Source organism: Prosopis cineraria, unplaced genomic scaffold, assembly GCF_029017545.1.
Source record: "Prosopis cineraria cultivar Desert tree isolate PC_DT_omini unplaced genomic scaffold, ASM2901754v1 PC1, whole genome shotgun sequence".
Taxonomy (NCBI): domain Eukaryota; kingdom Viridiplantae; phylum Streptophyta; class Magnoliopsida; order Fabales; family Fabaceae; genus Prosopis; species Prosopis cineraria.
This window is the reverse complement of record NW_026555332.1, coordinates 33,742,466-33,760,776: the sequence shown is the minus strand read 5'-3', so window position 1 is coordinate 33,760,776 and position 18,311 is coordinate 33,742,466. Positions and strand designations below refer to the sequence as shown.

At 31.2% G+C, this 18,311-nt stretch overlaps 1 protein-coding gene across 1 annotated transcript; it reads right to left on the bottom strand.

The window, feature by feature from the left end:
• Positions 1 to 5,552: 5,552 nt before the first annotated feature.
• Positions 5,553 to 14,761, bottom strand: LOC129286976 (damage-control phosphatase At2g17340-like). Its single transcript, XM_054923092.1, has 12 exons — positions 14,482 to 14,761; positions 12,875 to 12,940; positions 12,566 to 12,632; positions 12,328 to 12,396; positions 11,884 to 12,024; positions 11,213 to 11,341; positions 7,723 to 7,809; positions 7,244 to 7,318; positions 7,072 to 7,149; positions 6,913 to 6,990; positions 5,965 to 6,027; positions 5,553 to 5,867 (listed from the first exon to the last, which is right to left on the bottom strand). Exons 1-12 carry the CDS (start codon positions 14,730 to 14,732, stop codon positions 5,778 to 5,780), a joined length of 1,194 nt encoding a protein of 397 aa, XP_054779067.1. The 5' UTR covers positions 14,733 to 14,761; the 3' UTR covers positions 5,553 to 5,777.
• Between the last annotated feature and the right edge of the window lie 3,550 nt (positions 14,762 to 18,311).

Here is an 18,311-nt window from a genome sequence, read left to right as displayed (position 1 = left end):
AAATAAATGATGTTTGGTCAAAAATGAGGGAAAGATGTTGGATGATTCATTTTTTTTTATAGTAAAGGCTACCCAGCACTCCTAAAAAAATAATTTGTAGCTAAATTTGCACCTTTATCATGCTGACGTGTCGCGCCCGTGTCATGCCACATGTCATTTTGGGCTCCACATAACATCCGTTAGTTTAAGTTAACGGCAAGCTATTGGATGCTTCATCTTTGAAAGTTCATGATTTATTTTGTATCATCTAATAGTTTAGGTTATCAGATGCTCTTCTAAAAATAATTTGTGGCCAAATTTACTACTTTACCCATATTTAAATTAAAATTTTCAAAAAAAATGATAAGAGAGGTAAAAACACGTATTAAGCTAAAATCTAAACAATTCAAATAATATGCTATTATTAATAGCTTGCAAAATATAATACCATCAATTTTTTTAAAAAACTCTAATAATAAATTAGAAAAGTGTAAAAAAATAAATTAGAATATAGATGTTCAAATACAATTTGAAAATCATTTTCTTTCATACATTAACAAATCTTACTTGCACATACAAGTTTTGAGAGCATTAACAGCAATAAACAATTAAAAATGGTGATATGTTGGACAAATTTTTTCACTATAATTAGTGAATTGAACTTGCAAATGCTTATTTGGATGATGATAAATCATAGAATAAGGGTAACAAATTTTTAGACCAATTCACTAAAGAATCTTTGGTCCTTATTTTAGATTTTCAAATCTTTTGATCTTTATTTATGTTTAATTCAATATTTAAGTCCTTTATTAGTATCATTCTCCCTTAAAAATGTAAAAAATAAATTAGAATAGAGACATGTAATAAATGTTGAAATACGATTTGAATGATTTAAATTGAATATTTGATCACTGCTAATACTCTGCTAACAAAAGAAGGGTTTTTTTTTTTTGAGCAAAAAAAGAAGGGTTAGATCCAATAATTAACATAACGATAGAACAATTATAGCATGGTTAACTGAAAAAGTAAAAGTAAAAGTAAAAGTGTAAAACTATCAATAATTAAAAAAATTATAGTGATAATTATAATATGAATGATACTTAAAGGCTAAAGCAGCTTTATGAGCAAACAAAGTATCAGTGTTCTTCAATAAGCTCATGATTACATGATTGGGTAAAGTAATTATCTTTTGCAAAATTTGTGGTAACTTTTTGAGAGTTAACTTAAAGTAGTTCTTCTACCAAACTCAAACATTTTGTTTGAGACTCAAAGAAATCACTCAAACATCTATTCACCCATGTGAAAAACAAATTAAAGGTAGATATATAAAACCAATATTTTAATTAATTAATTAATAATTAATTATGTGGAGCTGGCTAGGCATTGTTAATTATCATTATCTCTAATCATGACAAAATGGGTACATACATAGAATTGCCTTTAAATAATGGCCTTATATTTGTTATCAATAATAAAGTAAGGTGGAGAGAGGGAGAGAGATGACAGGTTGATTCAAAAACACAATCAAGATTTTCTCTCTCTAAATCTCTTTTTTTCCTCTTTATCTGATGTATATTGGACAGAAGATTCTGCTTTGTAATATAAAAATAATTATTATTTTTATTTTTATTATAATAATAATTAGAGTCTTTAATCCTACGATAGCTTCACTTATTAAGAGACAAGAAGGATAGCCACATTTTTCTGTTCACTCACGTACTGATTGATAATGAAATCTACCACTATGCATCAAATATGTCTGCCAAATTGATGCCCCTCTTAGCACTATTGCAGTTATTATAATATAGTATATTATTGTTTTATATTTAATTTAAATTTAGATTATTTTTTTATTTCAATTGATCATTTAGTACTTTTTTATTTTGTGTTATGTCTCTTTTAAAATAATTTTTTAATTTTTTTAAATAAAAAATATTAATTTTTTTAAATACTTAAAACTAGTTCAAATGGTAAAGATAGAATTAGGTGGGGGATAAAAGTGCATAATTCATTTACCCAAAAAAAAAGAGCATATTTCAAAGTTCAAACTCTCATGCGTTCTAAAAAAAAAATAGTTTTTTTAAAAAATATAAATGAAATCTGAATGATTACCAACGTCAATGATGATAAATCAATTCAGTGTATTATAAAATTATTTTTTATTCAAATCATTCAAATTAAATCGAACAAATTAAAATCTTTTTTAATACATTTTTACATTAAAAACAGAAAATAAAATATTAGTAAATATTTTAATTTCAAAAAATTCAATTTACAATTTACTATTCAAGAAGGGGAACAATTTTTTTTTCATTTATTATTATTAATTACTAATATTTTAAAAACAATTATTTGATTCATCAAAATATTATGGAGAAGAAACAATATCATCTATTCGCCGTGAAATTGTTTAAACACAAGAATCACAATGAAACAAGCTAAAACTTGATTTCAATGGAAGTGTGCGTGAAAGAGAGTTACTATAGCTTGACGAGAACGGATATTAAAGAATAAAAAAGGAAAAATTTCGCTTAAGAACCAGAGAAGAGATTTAATTTTAAGTGAGCTCAAAAACATTATGAAATTTTATTTGAGTCTAATGGAGAAAAGTCAAAAGATTTTTAACAGTAAAAATATCAAAATACCTTTCATATGTTATGCAAACTTACTGATTGTTAATTTTCTTATTTCACCTGTCAATTTATTAATATCACTTATAAATTATATCTATTTGTCAAACAATTAGTAATATTACTTATTAATTATCTAACTTTACTTGTTAATTTACTAATATTAATTATAAATCACAAGACCTATCAATAATTTACAATTAATATTAGTAAATTTCAAAACCTGTCAATAACTTACAATTGAGATTAATAAATTAATAAGTAAAATTAGCAATTTATCAACTAATGTTGCTGCTTATGATTAAAAAATTGATGTCAAATTTTATATAATTATTGATATATCAACTTATGTAGTTTGTAACTCATATTCATAAATTAACAAGTGGAGTAAGAAAATTAACAATTAATAATTCTGAATAACAGATGAAGGATATTTTGATCTTTTACCATTGAAATTTTTTTGACTTTTCTCCCCTTAACAAAACTGAAATTTTAGAATAATTTTAGACTCACTTAAAATTTAGTTTCTTCCCTAAAATTCTCCCAGTAAAAATGACTATCTTTAGCTTTATTTGGAAATAATGGTTAATGAACTCTTTTGGTCAAGGAAAGTAATTTGAGTTTTATTATTATTAATAGGAAAAATATAATTTTAAATCCTTGTACTTTATTCAAATTTTGTTAGAGATCTCACACTTTTGTTTGTTAATATTCTAGATTCCTCGATGGAAGGTGTTATAGGGACCTAGAACATTGAAAAATAAAAGTGTAAAGAACTAAAATACCAAAAAAAGTATAAGGACCTATAACAAAACTCGAACAATATGCAGGGACCTAAAGTTATGTTTTTTCTTACTAACAATTAAGAAATATTTAAAAATCATAATGAGTGTGTTTATCTATAAATAGAGAGAAATTCATTTTTCAATTTTCTAACATCATCTGTGGTTTCTTTTTAATTGTGCACATGTATCTCTTATTAAAAATAATTTTGTTCAAAGCATGATGTTCTAAATCCTGTATGTGAGCACATCACTCAGTAGGAATTCAAATATTATTTCACCATGCTATAACAATCTATTCCTTTTTATTATACCAGGCTCATTAGTATTAATGAAACTATCTTTAATAAGGCATGAGGTGAAACTTGAAATTAAGGAAAAAATAATATTTAGGAAAAAGAGTAATATTTATCATAAATCAACTATTTGTTAGATATTTTATTATATAACGATTAATGAACTCTTTGGAACGAAAGTAATGAGTTTATTATTACTAATAATAAGAAAATATGCATGTATCATAATGAGTATATTTATTAAAAAGAGAAGTAAATTCATTTTTCAATCTTCAAAGTTATAATATCATCAGTGGAATTATTTTTTTGATAGTGCAACATGTAGCTTTTTATTGAAAATAATTATGTACTTCAAACCGTCAAACATTATATATAAACATCTTTTTTTATTGAAAATTCAAAACTTATTTCACTATATTGTGAGAAGGTAACATCTCTTTTTACATCTAATGGTTGTCAGTATTAGTGAAATTTTCTTTAATAGGGCAGGAAGTGAAACTTAAAAGTAAGGGGATAAAAGGTAATATTTAGGAAAAGGGTAATATTTGTCATAAATTAACTACATGTTAGATATTTTATTATATTATGATGTCTAAATATAAGTAGACTTGAGTTATTGTAATAAATTTGAATATAATAACTAATATATAAGAAAATGGATAGATTCATAAACTTGAGCTATGAAGCTTAGAATTAATATATGGTATTTTTTTTTTTTGTTACTCTCCCATTTCTCCCCAAATTTTCATACTCTATTCTTAACAAATGATATCTTAGACCATTTACTAGAAAGTGTATAAATAGACAGGGATAAAAGTGTATAATTCAAAATATAATGCATTAAAAATTATTTTTTAAAAAATACATAAATAAAAAGGAGAATGACATTGAAGGCCATAAAAAAGGAAATTATTACAATAAGGGCTTATTGATTTTACATAAGATATTGTCTTGTGAAAATAGATATATCGTTGTAAAAAATCGAACCTCAGCTTATTAAATTTTTGAGAAAATCCTAACAAAAAAATACAAGTTAAAGTTCAGTTTTTCACGATAATATATCTGTGTTTTCACAATACAATATATGATGCAAAATTAATAGGCTCTTATGATAATAATTTTCCTTTTTAAGACCTTCAATATCATTCTCCCTATACGAAATTTGAATGATTGTACTTGTAAAACAATATTATCTATTCACTATAAAACTAGTTAAACAGACAAATAATTCAATTGGTTTGTGTGAGAACATAGTTTGATAAGAATTGCATATACCAGATTACTAGTCCATAAACATACTACCCAAGTTGCATAGACGGCGCACGAATTTTTCTTCTAATTATTAGTACTTAAAAGAATAAGTAACTAAATTTTATTAAAATATTCTATAAGAGCCAAATAAGACAATATGTAAGACAATATTGTATTTACCTATTTTTATTAATCTTAACTCATGAATCAGCTTCATTTAAAACCACTATTTAGCAAACTATCACAGACAGCGTCAAAGCATATAGACATGAAAAAATGATCGTACTCATTGATATCCAAATCTATAATTTTAAGATAATGATAAATAATATAAATTAATTTTATATTCTAATTCTGATAAAGAGATTATTAAATATAATAGTAGTCAATAAAGTTCAAATTAATTTGAAAGAAATTGACCCAAAGTCTTGTGCTCTACAAAGATATGGGGCATTTCTTAGTTTTGATGAGTCTTGAAATTCAACTCATGAAACATATGAGGTATGCGTTAACCTTGATGAGTCTTATCACAACCCAAATTCACCAAACTTTTATCGTCAGAAAAAATACAGCAGTACTTATAGTAACACATAAATGACCTGGTAAGCACAGTGTCACATCAAGAAAATTGTGGAATATTCTATAAATATGTTTCATACTCTCCTGTGTTTTTAAGTAGTAAAGTAATACATTATTAATGAATGACACTCAAGAAATCGGTAGTGTTGAAGAAAGAAACTTCTCAATGTTTCATACTCTCCTGTGTTTTTAAGTAGTAAAGTAATACATTATTAACGAATGACACTCAAGAAATGGGTAGTGTTGAAGAAAGAAACTTCTCAACCTTGTAAACTTGGAACTTCTTTGAATTTAAACACACAGTCATACAGACGGCTCCCAAGAAATTCTGCAACTTCAGGATGTTTAACCTGCAAATACAAGGAATGGCAATAAGAGAGAATGAAATATAAGAAATGGGAATATAAAAGGATCAAAATTTTTAACAGTTTTCATATGCATCATTACCATTCCAATTTTGAGAGAGTCACATGTAAATTCAGCATGCAGATTTGTTTCTATGCCACGACCCTGTCAAAAACAATCAGGACACTCTTTCATATTTGATTTTTTAGAACTGGGAAACCAAACATAGAGATCAATTGTACATGTTTGGTACATGGAAAAGTGTTTTCTAGAAAGGAAATGGAGAATGTATCTAGAAAGAAAATAGGATAAATGCATTTACTATTTCCTTTCTAGGAAAAATTTCTCTACCTACCAGTGTATCTCAGATTCTCAATCATGAAATCTTAAAATTCTCAGATTTGATATAACGATGTGTGTTACAGCAGTAGTTAAGACAGTTTTCTGTTATTAAATGGAATATATCTTGGCTGCCCACTTCTGTCCCAACCCAGGATAAGAACTCTGAAACAAGGAAACTACTTGATAATCAAGCTTAGGTGATGTTCCTCAGAAGCTTACCGTACAATTTTTCATTGAGAGTATAGCATGCCCTGTTAGAGCAATAAGATAAATTCCGTTGTTGTGATTTATTTAAAGAACCTGGTAGCTAATACTTATAAACTAGACACATTTATCCATCATACACGGAGTCTTATAATTGAATCGCACTGTTTATCACTTGTGAATACTGAATAATGCGTTGAGTTTTCGGAACATGATTTAAGCAGCCAGGAGGACACAATGACGCACATGGAAAGAAGAAATTGGTTGAGGGATATTTTGGTCATTTTATTAGATTTTAATTAATTAAATATATAAAAATAAAAGCATTTATCATCCACAAATTCATTGTGATTGTCTGATTGACATTCAACTCCATTTCATTCACCCAAATGGTCTTCAAGTTCTAGGCCTGCTTGACTTTGCCTATCAATTCTCCCAACGTTGCATCCATCCTCATTTAGTGCAACTAAAAATGTCCCCAACAAAATCTAAGTAAGAACTCACCATCCCTTCTAATATGACTAGATCCGCATCACTGGCTAGGCATGCAAGCTCTTGTGACACCCGGGTAAGATCAATAACCTGCAACACGTGAAACAAAAAAGATAAAGAAAGAAAGATGTAACCATGATAAATAATGAAAATCTGTGCTCAGTTTCTTACCGGCAAATCATTGCCAGAGCTAGCAATTAAAAGGTTTGAAGTATCGACGCCCATTAGCTGTCCTTCTTCATCCTTCAACTGGCAACCAACATATTGGCGTTAGCAAAGAATATAGTTTTAGCATAGAATAAGATAACATAAAATAAAAAACTACCAAATCTATTTTCATCACCTTTGATATAATTTCGACCAACTCAGGGTAAGTTATATCGTTAATGGAAGGTAACTCATTAGCAGTCAATACAACCTGCATTCAAATGGAATTTTATAAGAGATACTGAAGCTGGTCCGGGTCGTACAAAGAAAATGTGAAATGCGGTCTGAGTTTTGACAAAAATTTAAAATGGGAAAAGAGCAAAAGACAGCCAAACACCTAAATAAGACAGTCAATTCTAGTGATGAAACTATAAGAAAGAAGTCAAGTGAATCTAATCCATAATTCCTCTAGTGCTTGATACTGCAAAAACAAATTTCCAGTTCATCAAAATGATCTATTTAACTTCCCATAACAAATAAAGGTAAGAGCTCCTTCCTCAATTACTCCTCCCCATCATTCAAAAAAAAAAAAAAAAAAAAACCCCAGAGGAGTTCTGGTTTTTTAACAGCCAGAGAAAAAGACATAGCCCAAAAGAGAAATGTATGAAAACCAACCTGAATCCCACGCCGAAGCAGCTCCCTCGCAAATGGCAAAATACCCAAAATGATATCAGCACCTGAATTATCAACAAATACGATAACCTGTTGTGATAAAAATGAACAGCTCAGAACAGTATTGCTGCAGAACATAAGCCAGACAAAATAAAATCCTTTACAAAAACCATATTGATAGAAAATATGGGAGACATGATTCTAGAAAAAAATAAATTCTCTTTATGTTATTTTAATATTTTGTCAGAAGGGAAATCTAAAGCCTAACTATATATGGACAAGGTGTTAACATTTCCTTTTGTGTTCTTTTGTAAGAGGAAATCTGAAAGTTAACTTTACATGTAGATGTGATTAATGTTTCCTTATTAAGGCATTAGAATTTTGTCAAATAGACTTGGTTGCATTTGTAATGAACACCCTTGATGAATGAATTACTGTAATTGAGTTTCAGAAGCTCTCCCCCTCTCTCTCTTTGTCTATCTCCCTCCTTTGCCCCCCCATTATTTTGTTCTTCATTTTCTTCATCTCTCCCTCCTTATTTCTGATTTCTCTCTACTCTTCCCCTCTATCCAGCACCGTGCAAGTGTGTGTGAGTGTGTGTCATATCAGTTTGGTATCAAAGCCAAGTTTGACTACCTTCCTTGGCTTTTTCCATCACCTTAAAGTCAAAGAACACTTGCCTGAAAACCTCTAAAATCCCATTTCACACAGCCTGCCCAGAAACCCCCAGTTCCCAACATCATATCGCAAAAACACCACCACTATCGTGTTCAAGAGGAGGAATTTGGTCAGAACCCGAAATATCACCTCCGTCCTCCATCACACGTGCAAGGATTGCCACCAGCACGTGGGGCGTGTGACGACCACACGCAGAGCACTCCACCGGCGTGTGTGATAGAGGATAGAGGTAATATTTCAGGTTCTGACTGGATTCCTCCCCTTGAGCACGATGGTGGTGGTTTTTTTTTTTTTTTGTGCGATATGACATTGGGAAGTGGAGGTTTCTGGGCAGGCAGCGTGAAACGGGATTTTAGAGGTTTTCAGGCAAGTAATCTATGACTTTCAGGTGACGGAAACAGCCAGGGAAGGTAGAAAAACCAAGCTCCATCCTTAGCTTTTTAGGATATTAAGAAGAAGCTTTCTGAAGCTCCAATCCTACCTTTACCAAATTTTACGAACTGTTTTGAAGTTGCTTGTGATGCATCTGGGACAGGAATTGGAGGTGTTCTAAGCCAAGAAGGATGGCTTTCTTTAGCAAAAAGCTCAATAATGCAAAATAAAAATACTCCACTTATGACAAGGAGTTTTATGCGATTGTGAGATCTTTTAAGCATTGAAAATACTATCTCCTTCCTCAACAACTTGTTCTTTACTCTGATCATCAGACACTTAGGTTTATCAACTCTCAACTTGAGTATATTCAAGGATTCACTTTTGTGGTCAAGCATCTTTCGAGAACAGAAAACAAAGTGGCTAATGCTTTGAGCCGGCGGATCAACTTGTTGCACACTATGAGCATTAGTGTTGCTAGTTTTGAAAACCTAAAGGAAGACTATGCTTCATGTCCAGATTTTGGGATAATATACCAAGAAGTTGAAACGATAACCATCATGATCACGTTGATTTCATCCTTAAAGACGGTCATCTCTTTCGTGGAAGCAAACTGTACATCCCACGAACTTCTATGCCAGATTTTCTCGTCTAGGAATTGCATACTGGATGTTTAGATGGTCATTTTAGGATCAATAAAACTGTAGCATTAGTTGAAGACAGGTTCTATTGGCCTTCCCTTAAGTGTGATGTGGCACGCACAGTGTCTCAATGTAAAAATTGTCAAACTTCTAAAGCTAGAAGACAGAATACCAGTTGGTACACTCCTTTACTGATCCCTAAGGCACCTTGGAAAGACTTAAGTATGGACTTTGTCTTCGGATTGCCTTGAATAGCTAGAGGTCATGATTTTGTGTTGGTGGTTGTAGACAAATTCTCCAAGATGGCCCATTTTATTCCCTATAGCAAGACTATAGATGCTTCTCATCTTGCCCAATTGTTCTTTAAGGAGATTGTATGTCTGCATGGGTTACCTACTACTATTGTATCTAATAAGGATGTTAAGTTTGTTAGTTACTTTTGGAAAAGTCCATGGAAACTTTTCGATACCCAGTTGAAGTTTTCTTCTGCTTTCCACCCCCAGGCAGATGGGCAAATTGAAGTTACTAATTAAAGTCTGGGTAATTTACTTAGAAGTTTAGTTAGAGGCAAGTCGAAGCATTGGGATTTGGTTCTACCCACTGCCAAGTTTGCATATAATAATTTGGTGAATAGGTCCACAAGCATGAGTCCTTTCCAAATTGTTCAAGGTTTTAATCCTAAACAACCAATTGACCTTATGCCAATCCCATTGACATTTCGCACCTCCGATTCTACAAAATCCTTTGCTCATTGCCTTCATGAATTACATGTTGAAATTAGGCGAAAATTAGCAACGAGTAATGATCAATATAAATTATCTGCTAGCAGTCATCGCTGATTTCAAAGCTCCAATATAGGTGACTATGTTATGGCTCGAATTCATCCAAAACGTTATTCTAAATAAGCTTTTAAAAAGTTGCATGCTCGAGCTTCTGAACCTTGTCACATAGCAAATAAGTTAGGATCTAATGCTTATCTTTTAGAATTACCTCCTAATATGGTCATAAGTCCTGTTTTTAATGTGGAGAATCTTTTGCCTTATCGGGAAACTTTTGAGCCTCCCATTTTGCTTTTTGATGATTCTATAGGTACTTAGCCCTCGCAAGTGCCAATCCCACCATTGCCGTCTATCTCACCGTCAATGGAAGAGATCAAAACCATTATGGATAGCCAAATTGTCCTAACTTCTGAGGGGCCCTTCCATCATTACTTGGTTCGTTGGAAAGGTTGTTCAAATGAAGATGCCATTTGGATCTCAAAAGCTGAGTTTAGACAACTTGATCCTATCATATTGGAAGCCTATCAACTTTCTATCTCTTTGGAGGAGAGTTCCTTACGGAAGGGGGGAATTGATAGAAAATATGGGAGACATTATTCTAAAAAAAAAATAAGTTCTTTTTATGTTATTTTAATATTTTGTAAGAAGGGAAATCTAAAGCCTAACTTTATATGGACAAGGTGTTAATTTTCCAGTTGTGTTCTTTTGTAAGAGGAAATCTAAAAGTTAGCTTTATATGCAGATGTGATTAAGGTCTCCTTATTAAGGCATTAGAGTTTTGTTAAATAGACTTGGTTGCATTTGTAATGAACACCCTTGATGAATGAATTATTGTGATTGAGTTTCAAAAGCTCTCCCCCTCTCTCTGCGTCTGTCTCCCTCTTTTTCTCCCCCACTATTCTGTCCTTCATTTTCTTCATTTCTCCCTCCTTATTTCTGATTTCTCTCTACTCTTTTCCTCTATCCAGCACAGCGCAAGTGTGTGTGAGTGTGTGTTACATCACATAGACACATGAAACTTGCCTTCTTCCATGATTTCTTGCTCCATTTCCTTTTGAAAGTGTCAAGGTCATCAATGACCCAAGGGCGAGGGACAAGATTTTGACAAGTAGTCAAAAAGGAAACTCCCTCCTTTGCAAAAGCCTCTGCAAGCTTCAAGAAATTTTGGAATAAAAAGGTAAAGCACAACATAATAAACTAAGAGTAGTTATAATAGCCCAAATTTTTGCATGCGATTGTAAAATACTCCATGACAATTATAATCAATTTCATGAGCTTTTCACAACATTACAACTTACTTGGAATGAATTGAAGATTAAATCCATATGGTTTTCCATGCAACACTTTTGGTCAAAGGTTCCAAATACAGATCATAGAATGGGAAAATGACAGTTAAACTAGACATTAAGTTCTCGCATACACTAATTGAGAGCCACAAGGGAACTCTATTTTTAACAGATATTTAGCCAAACCATGCCCACTGGTTCTGCCAGAGAAACTAAGACACACAATAGGGAGGCATGGTGATCAAAGGGACAGTACTGCAGTGCAGTTTGTGAGAGGATATTCAAAGTTACAGATCATAATTAAAACAAATAACACATGTTCACATCAAGAATTAAGCTTAGTTCAGGTTGGCACAATAATATTAGTTATACAGTAGTTTCACAATAAGAAATAGAAAATTAACTTACCCGTGCAGAACCAAGATCAAATATGTTTCCGGCAAAAATACCTCTCACTAGATTCTCAAGTCTCTTGCCTTCATCCTCTATAGCATCATTAAGTCGAACAACATCTTGAAATAAGGTCATGGCTTTTTCATTCTCTTCTTCCTATTGCATTCACTCAGAAAGGAGTAACAAACGTTAAGCAAATAGAACTTCATTGTTCGCCAATGATGTTCCTGTTAATGAAACTGATGACAACAAATGTCAACATTCAACTAAAGCTATAGGTTTAAATTGATTTTACCCATCATGTCTGAAAAACAGTGCTAATCAATTTCCCATTATTCTTTATGCTAGATGCAGCCATTATTTCAACCATTATAGCTAGATGCACACGTACTTATCTTCTTCATTTTAATATTGATGTTTGTATAGCATTAGTGCACAAGACATGTATTCTAAACTTACCTTGACTTGCTTAAAGATATCTCTGAATCCTAATTCTCTTAGTACTTGCTCGCGAAGCCTGCAGATAATCTAGAACATCCCTCCCCACAAAGAGGAAGAAAAGAAGAACACACAGAAAAAATCAGACGCATTATTCAACAGCTATATAATTTTTTTCTTTTTCTGTTCTTACTTTCTATTGGGCAGGAGGGAGTGGGGATGACATATCACAGCATACAACTTTAGCAGAAGAACATACTATTCCATCAAGACTCCATCGATGACTTTCAGGATTCTTCTTGAATTCTTCAAGTATTTCAGCATACCTTCACCAAATATGAAATATTAATAGATGCAATCAGGACCTCCCACACTAACAAGAATTACAATTTACTCAAACCAAGGAAAAAACATAATGACATGCAAAAGCCTAATGATTAAAAAGAAACTTTATCCCATTCTGATTACCAGATGTATGTTGATGTCGTCATTAAAAGGAAAAAAAACTATATGTGCAATGGGTCTTCAAGGTAAACAGAAAAGAAGAAGAAAAGCAGCAAGGAATTACCTTTGAGCAAATTTTTCAGCTCTATCAGCAGCATCAGGAACAGAAGGATCACTTGCTGCACGCTTCCTGTATTATTTATGCAAGTGTAACAGGTGTAATTGGTGCAACCAGTGCTAAAATAGCCAAATATGCCCACACAAACAAACACAAAAGTCAATGTAGAAAAGAAAATATACAAACAACAAAATCTCATTATGATTTCATATCAACCCACAGGGTTGTGGACAAGTCCCTAGATTCCAACTATCATTGGGTCACAATGACCCATCTTTTGTCAAAAAATTTGAGACTTCAACCCCAAAAAAAAAAAAAAAAAACACACCCAAAATGTTACATTCATCACTAAATACCATGTCTAAAATTTCTTTTAGCGTGTTGCTACAGAAGAAAAAACTTAAAATGTTTGTGAGTTTATCAAAGCCGTGACTCTGAATAGAGGTTAAGAAAGTTAGGAGATGCACTCAGAAGCTTGAGCTTCAGTGCTTTTTATTATTTCATGATATAAAATAGTGCATAGTTTTAAGAAATTATAATGGAAACAGTTGAAATATTAATTTGTTGTTGTTGTACCTGTTACCATTTCAATTTCTATTTTGGCCTTTTTCTAATGCTGAAAGTGCCATCAGCAATTATTCACCAACAACTTAACTGCTCTAAGACTCCTTACAATTACTTCCTTTTTAATAATAACTTCCAAAATCAACCTGCAGAAGCAGATTATTGGTAGCCAATACCAGCAAAAAAACAATACAAAACTCACCCTAATTCAGTACCTAAAAGAGTATTGTTTTTTTACCCATGGTAACTTCAGTTTAAAAAGAGGTCCCAAATGCCAAGGACTTAGAGCAAGTATCTTTACTGGTTTTACTGTGGAAAAGTTGGCCTCCTGTGCTGGGTTAAACAGTAAGGGGCAAACAATAATAAATCAAGATAAGCTGATGCGATAATCACGAGATCTATGGAAGATGACAAGCACCTAGACAGCGATAACATACTTAACAAAATGGGAACCAGCATTTTGAAGTTCCAGGTTAACGTTAACCAAAATTATTTGTGCTTATCCAAAAATGGCAAGAGAAATAATAGTTCAGGCAGGTTAAAACATAGGATAATTTTTGGGATGGACTCATTGAATGGGATGGTTAAAAGTTCAGGATTTGATTATAACACATCTAATGTTCTAAATCTATAGCAAATCTACCATATCAAAGAAGATTTACAAAGAGTAATAATTCAATGAAGAAATTTGACGGGCATTTCTATTTTAAATATCAGCCACAAGTTAAATTTCAAATATATGTGAAGCTGCTACTTCAAAGCTAACCAATGACAATGTCGATGCCACGTGGATGTTATCATAATCCCTCACCTCACATGGCAAAGAAGGCACAGTGTAAAATTGCAAACCAAGGTTAAAAAAGTCAAGAAGACCGAAAACCCCATAATCGAACTGTTAGAGCAGAAAGCTCGACATAGAATTCAAAACGCACCAACAAAGAACAAAATAACCAATAACGCGGCGTCACATTTCAAAAGAAACAAGCGAAAATCACGAACCAAGAACCAAAAAAGACAGCGGCAAAGTAAAAGTAAAAGAAGAAACGTACTTGAAGGAAGGGATGGAGCCAAGGAGAAGATTAATCCAAGAAAGCTCCGTAGGAGTGGGCTTGAGAGGATCATCAGAGGGAAGTCGATAAGGAATAGTTCCAGCTCTGTAATTGGAACGTACCAACAATGGGAAATCCACAAGCTCCGCCGATGAGCTCTCCATGCTGTGAAAAACGGCGCGTGGGAGAGGAAAAGAGAAGAAATTTGTATTTTCTGTTCCGAAAGGCGGGGAGAAACGCAATGTTGTCATGCTGATTGTTTCTGCTTCTGTACGGTGCTTTTCCGTACCCAGCAAATTAGGAGGAAGAAATTTTCTTCAAAAAAAAAAAAATTGATGCGAAAAAATAATAGCCACTGAATGAAGAAGAAAAAATCACTGAGTTAAAACTAGATTTTACCGTGATATTAACTTTCAGGTGTAATATAAAAAAAATATTGATAAGAGAAAATTCTAATGAGTTTAATTTCTAAAAATGAGTAGGAAAAAATTTTTAGATAAAATATAAAGGAGATAAATAAATAAAATTATTAACAAATTTTAAACCATACTTATTTATATAATTATAAAAATTATTCAATACCCTATATTTTAAATCAAGTTAAATTTTTAAAAATTGCACTATATTATAATTTGAAAAGAATATATTTTTAGTATTGATTATATATTTACTACTTATTATTTTCCCATGGGTCTCATATCCACCTTATCATGAAGTATTGTAACCTTTATAACTTTTAAATTACATTTATTTACATAATTATAGAAATTATTTAACACCCTACATTTTAGATTAATTAAAACTTTTAGAATATATTCCATACTATGGTCCGGAAAAATTATTTTTTAGCATTGGTTTCATATTCATCACTCATTTTTCATTTTGAGTCCATATCCACCTTATTATAAAAGCCTTATAATCTTTTATTTTTATTTATTATATAATGATCTTTAAAACTACAATAAAAATATTTTTTTCCAAAAATAAATAAAGAGGCTGGGCGGTTACTATGAAACTACAATAACCAATGCAAAATACAATAGAGGAAAGATACTTGAAAGACAAGAATATACTCATCTTATGCAATGTTGTGCTCTTAAGTTATAAAAGCTTTGGGATTGTTACTAGGTTCAAACTTACGACTTCTTATTTATAGGAAAATGTCATGTTATTAAGTCACAAGGTCATTGACAATAAACCTTGTTTTTGATTGAGTCTGTGAATAATTGATTAATGATAACAACTTCGGATGATTAAGAAAATCCTTACATGTAAGTTAGTCACAAGATGAAGAGAGGTAATCGGTTTCATGTATTCGGTAGAGATCTGTAGGTCCACTTCTTTTGCTTTTAGTTATTGTGACCCTTTTCTCATTTTATAATTTTTGTTTTTTTAATTTATCTCCAAAATGTGTTGGCTTTAGTTGGCAATTGTTTGACAAAAAACAAAATCATAATAATTTATGAAGTACTGATATTTTGAATTAACAGTCTAGGTCAATTAACAGTCAAATGAACAAATATTTAATGATAAGACAATATTGCTTCTTGAAAAAATTGTTTTGGAGGATAATGTCCCATTGTTCACTACAAGGTGTCTGCGCTTCTTGAAAAATGTTTAAGGATTATTTAACTCTTTAACTTTGCCCTCCTTAAAACTAAGAACCATTGGTGGCTAACAAATAGATAAATTGATGAGCATGAACTAACCAAATTATCAGTTCAAATATTGAAAATTTTGATAATTATGATTTGAACACTTGTTATGTTGCTCTTAAGTCCCACATTTAAACCTTAGAAGATAAATCATAAATATAAAAGTTTAAAAAGTATCTAATTAAATAGTTTAAGTTATTTCGGTGGAATATACTATTCTTAAACATACTTAATATAAAAAATCTTAATATGATATCAAGAACCATTTGATTGGGGGACAAAAGAAATAGAGGAAAAAAAAAGAAAAAGAATGAAAGATAAAAAAAAAGAGATTAAAAAGTAGAAGAAGAAAGAAAAAATTAAATACACCTGAGGCCTCTAAAATTAAAAAAAAAAAATGTACAAGCCTAGACAAGAAAAAAAAGAAAAAAAAAGGTAGTAGTGTGAATATTAGAGCATAAAAGTAGTCCCATATCTAAGGATTAAAAGATAAATCATAATCATAAATATATAAGTGTAAAAAGTATTTAACCAAACTGCTTAAGCTATTTTGTTAAAATATATTATCCTTAAGCATACTTAATACTCCTTCCGTCTCAAATTATAATATACTTTTAGATAAAATCTTATATACTAATAAATCTCATTAAATATATTTAACAACCTTAGTTTTTTCAAAATAAAAATATAAACTTTTAAAAATACCTTTTATTTAATAACTTTAAATCTATAGTTAATTAGTATTAAATATATAGAGACATGATAATATTGAAATAAGCCTATTTAATGAAACATTAATCTTCTCAAAGTGTCTTATATTTTGAGATAGAAAATCTCCCTCAAAAGTGTCTTATAATTTGGGATGAAGAGAGTATAAAAAATCTTAATAGCTTTTATTCATGTCAATGATTTTATTGTTTGCACACAATTTTTTTTTTTTTAATAATGGTGAAGAAGGTCGCTATAATGAACAAGGCTCATATTATTTTGAAATCAAATTACACAACTGAAGAATGATTTTGACAAGAACCAGGATGATTTTTACGCAATACTTGTATTTTTAGTTGGAATCACAAACAATATGATCACAAAAGAGGAGGAAATATGTAACGAAATTACTTTGATGAGCGAATAACAGTGTTGTGAAAGTTTAATAAAACAACTTTAAGGGAATTGATTGATAGAATGTGGAGGAAAGAGCGAACATCGTGAAGATTCAGGACCAAGAGCTAGCGATTCAAGGAGACAAAATAGAAAGGTTCATTTTGATGAATCAGAAAAAAAACTGCAACAAGAATGGTATTAAAACTAACTTGGTTGACTAGTCAGACCAGCAAATTGATAAACCAGTCCTGATCAATTAAATCAAGAGTTTTGGACAGGTCAACTAATTTGACATCCTCTCATTGCTTAGTCTGAAACATCACTTTAAGTTTGAAAAAAAAAAAGCAATTGGTTATATTTGTTGATAGGGACGCGGAAGCAGAATCGTACTAGTTTAGGGACAGAATCCTAAAACAACAAAAACACAAGAACAAAAAGAAAGGGAGGAAATTTATGACGGAAATAAAGAAAGGTATGAAGTAAACAATAGGATAATGATCAAGGAGAAGATCCTCTAGAGCACCTGCCTCTAGGAACCTCAACCTTCGAAGGCACCACAAGAGTTGATCACGCTCTTGATCACGTCTGTTTCTCACACGGGATACCACCACAAAGCACTAAGGCTCACAAGAGTTATAAACTTTAAAAATGAATAATTTCATTCAACTTCTGTGTTGTTTACAATAGGGAGCATGCCTAATTTATATAGGCTCATAGAAAAATATTTCCTAAAAATAAAACCCTAATTTCCTAATACTAAAAGGAGAAATAATATAAAATAATGATAAAATATTCAGCCACATAATTTAGGAGATGTGATCCTAAAATTATGGGATTACAAAATTTAGAAATTAATATTATAATTAATTCTAACCTTTGACTAGACTCAAAATAGAAAATCAAATCAAAGGACCATTAAAATAGGAAATAATTTAGGAGACAATCAAGGGATCATAAAGGATTTAAAATTACGCCACCCCTGACTTCTTTACTAGGGTTTCATGCCTCCTTGCTTGCAAGAGGCTCAACTTGTAGTCTTCCTTGCATTGGGCTAAGGTCTGCATCTCTTGG

Bases quoted from the DNA above. Each gene is read 5' to 3' on its own strand.
- LOC129286976 (XM_054923092.1), bottom strand. From the start codon at position 14,732: ATGACAACATTGCGTTTCTCCCCGCCTTTCGGAACAGAAAATACAAAT. The intron at 12,633-12,874 runs GTAATTCCTTGC...TATTTGGTGAAG, and splicing joins GCTGAAAAATTTGCTCAAAG to GTATGCTGAAATACTTGAAG. The intron at 5,868-5,964 runs GTAATGATGCAT...TTGTATTTGCAG, and splicing joins ACTCTCTCAAAATTGGAATG to GTTAAACATCCTGAAGTTGC.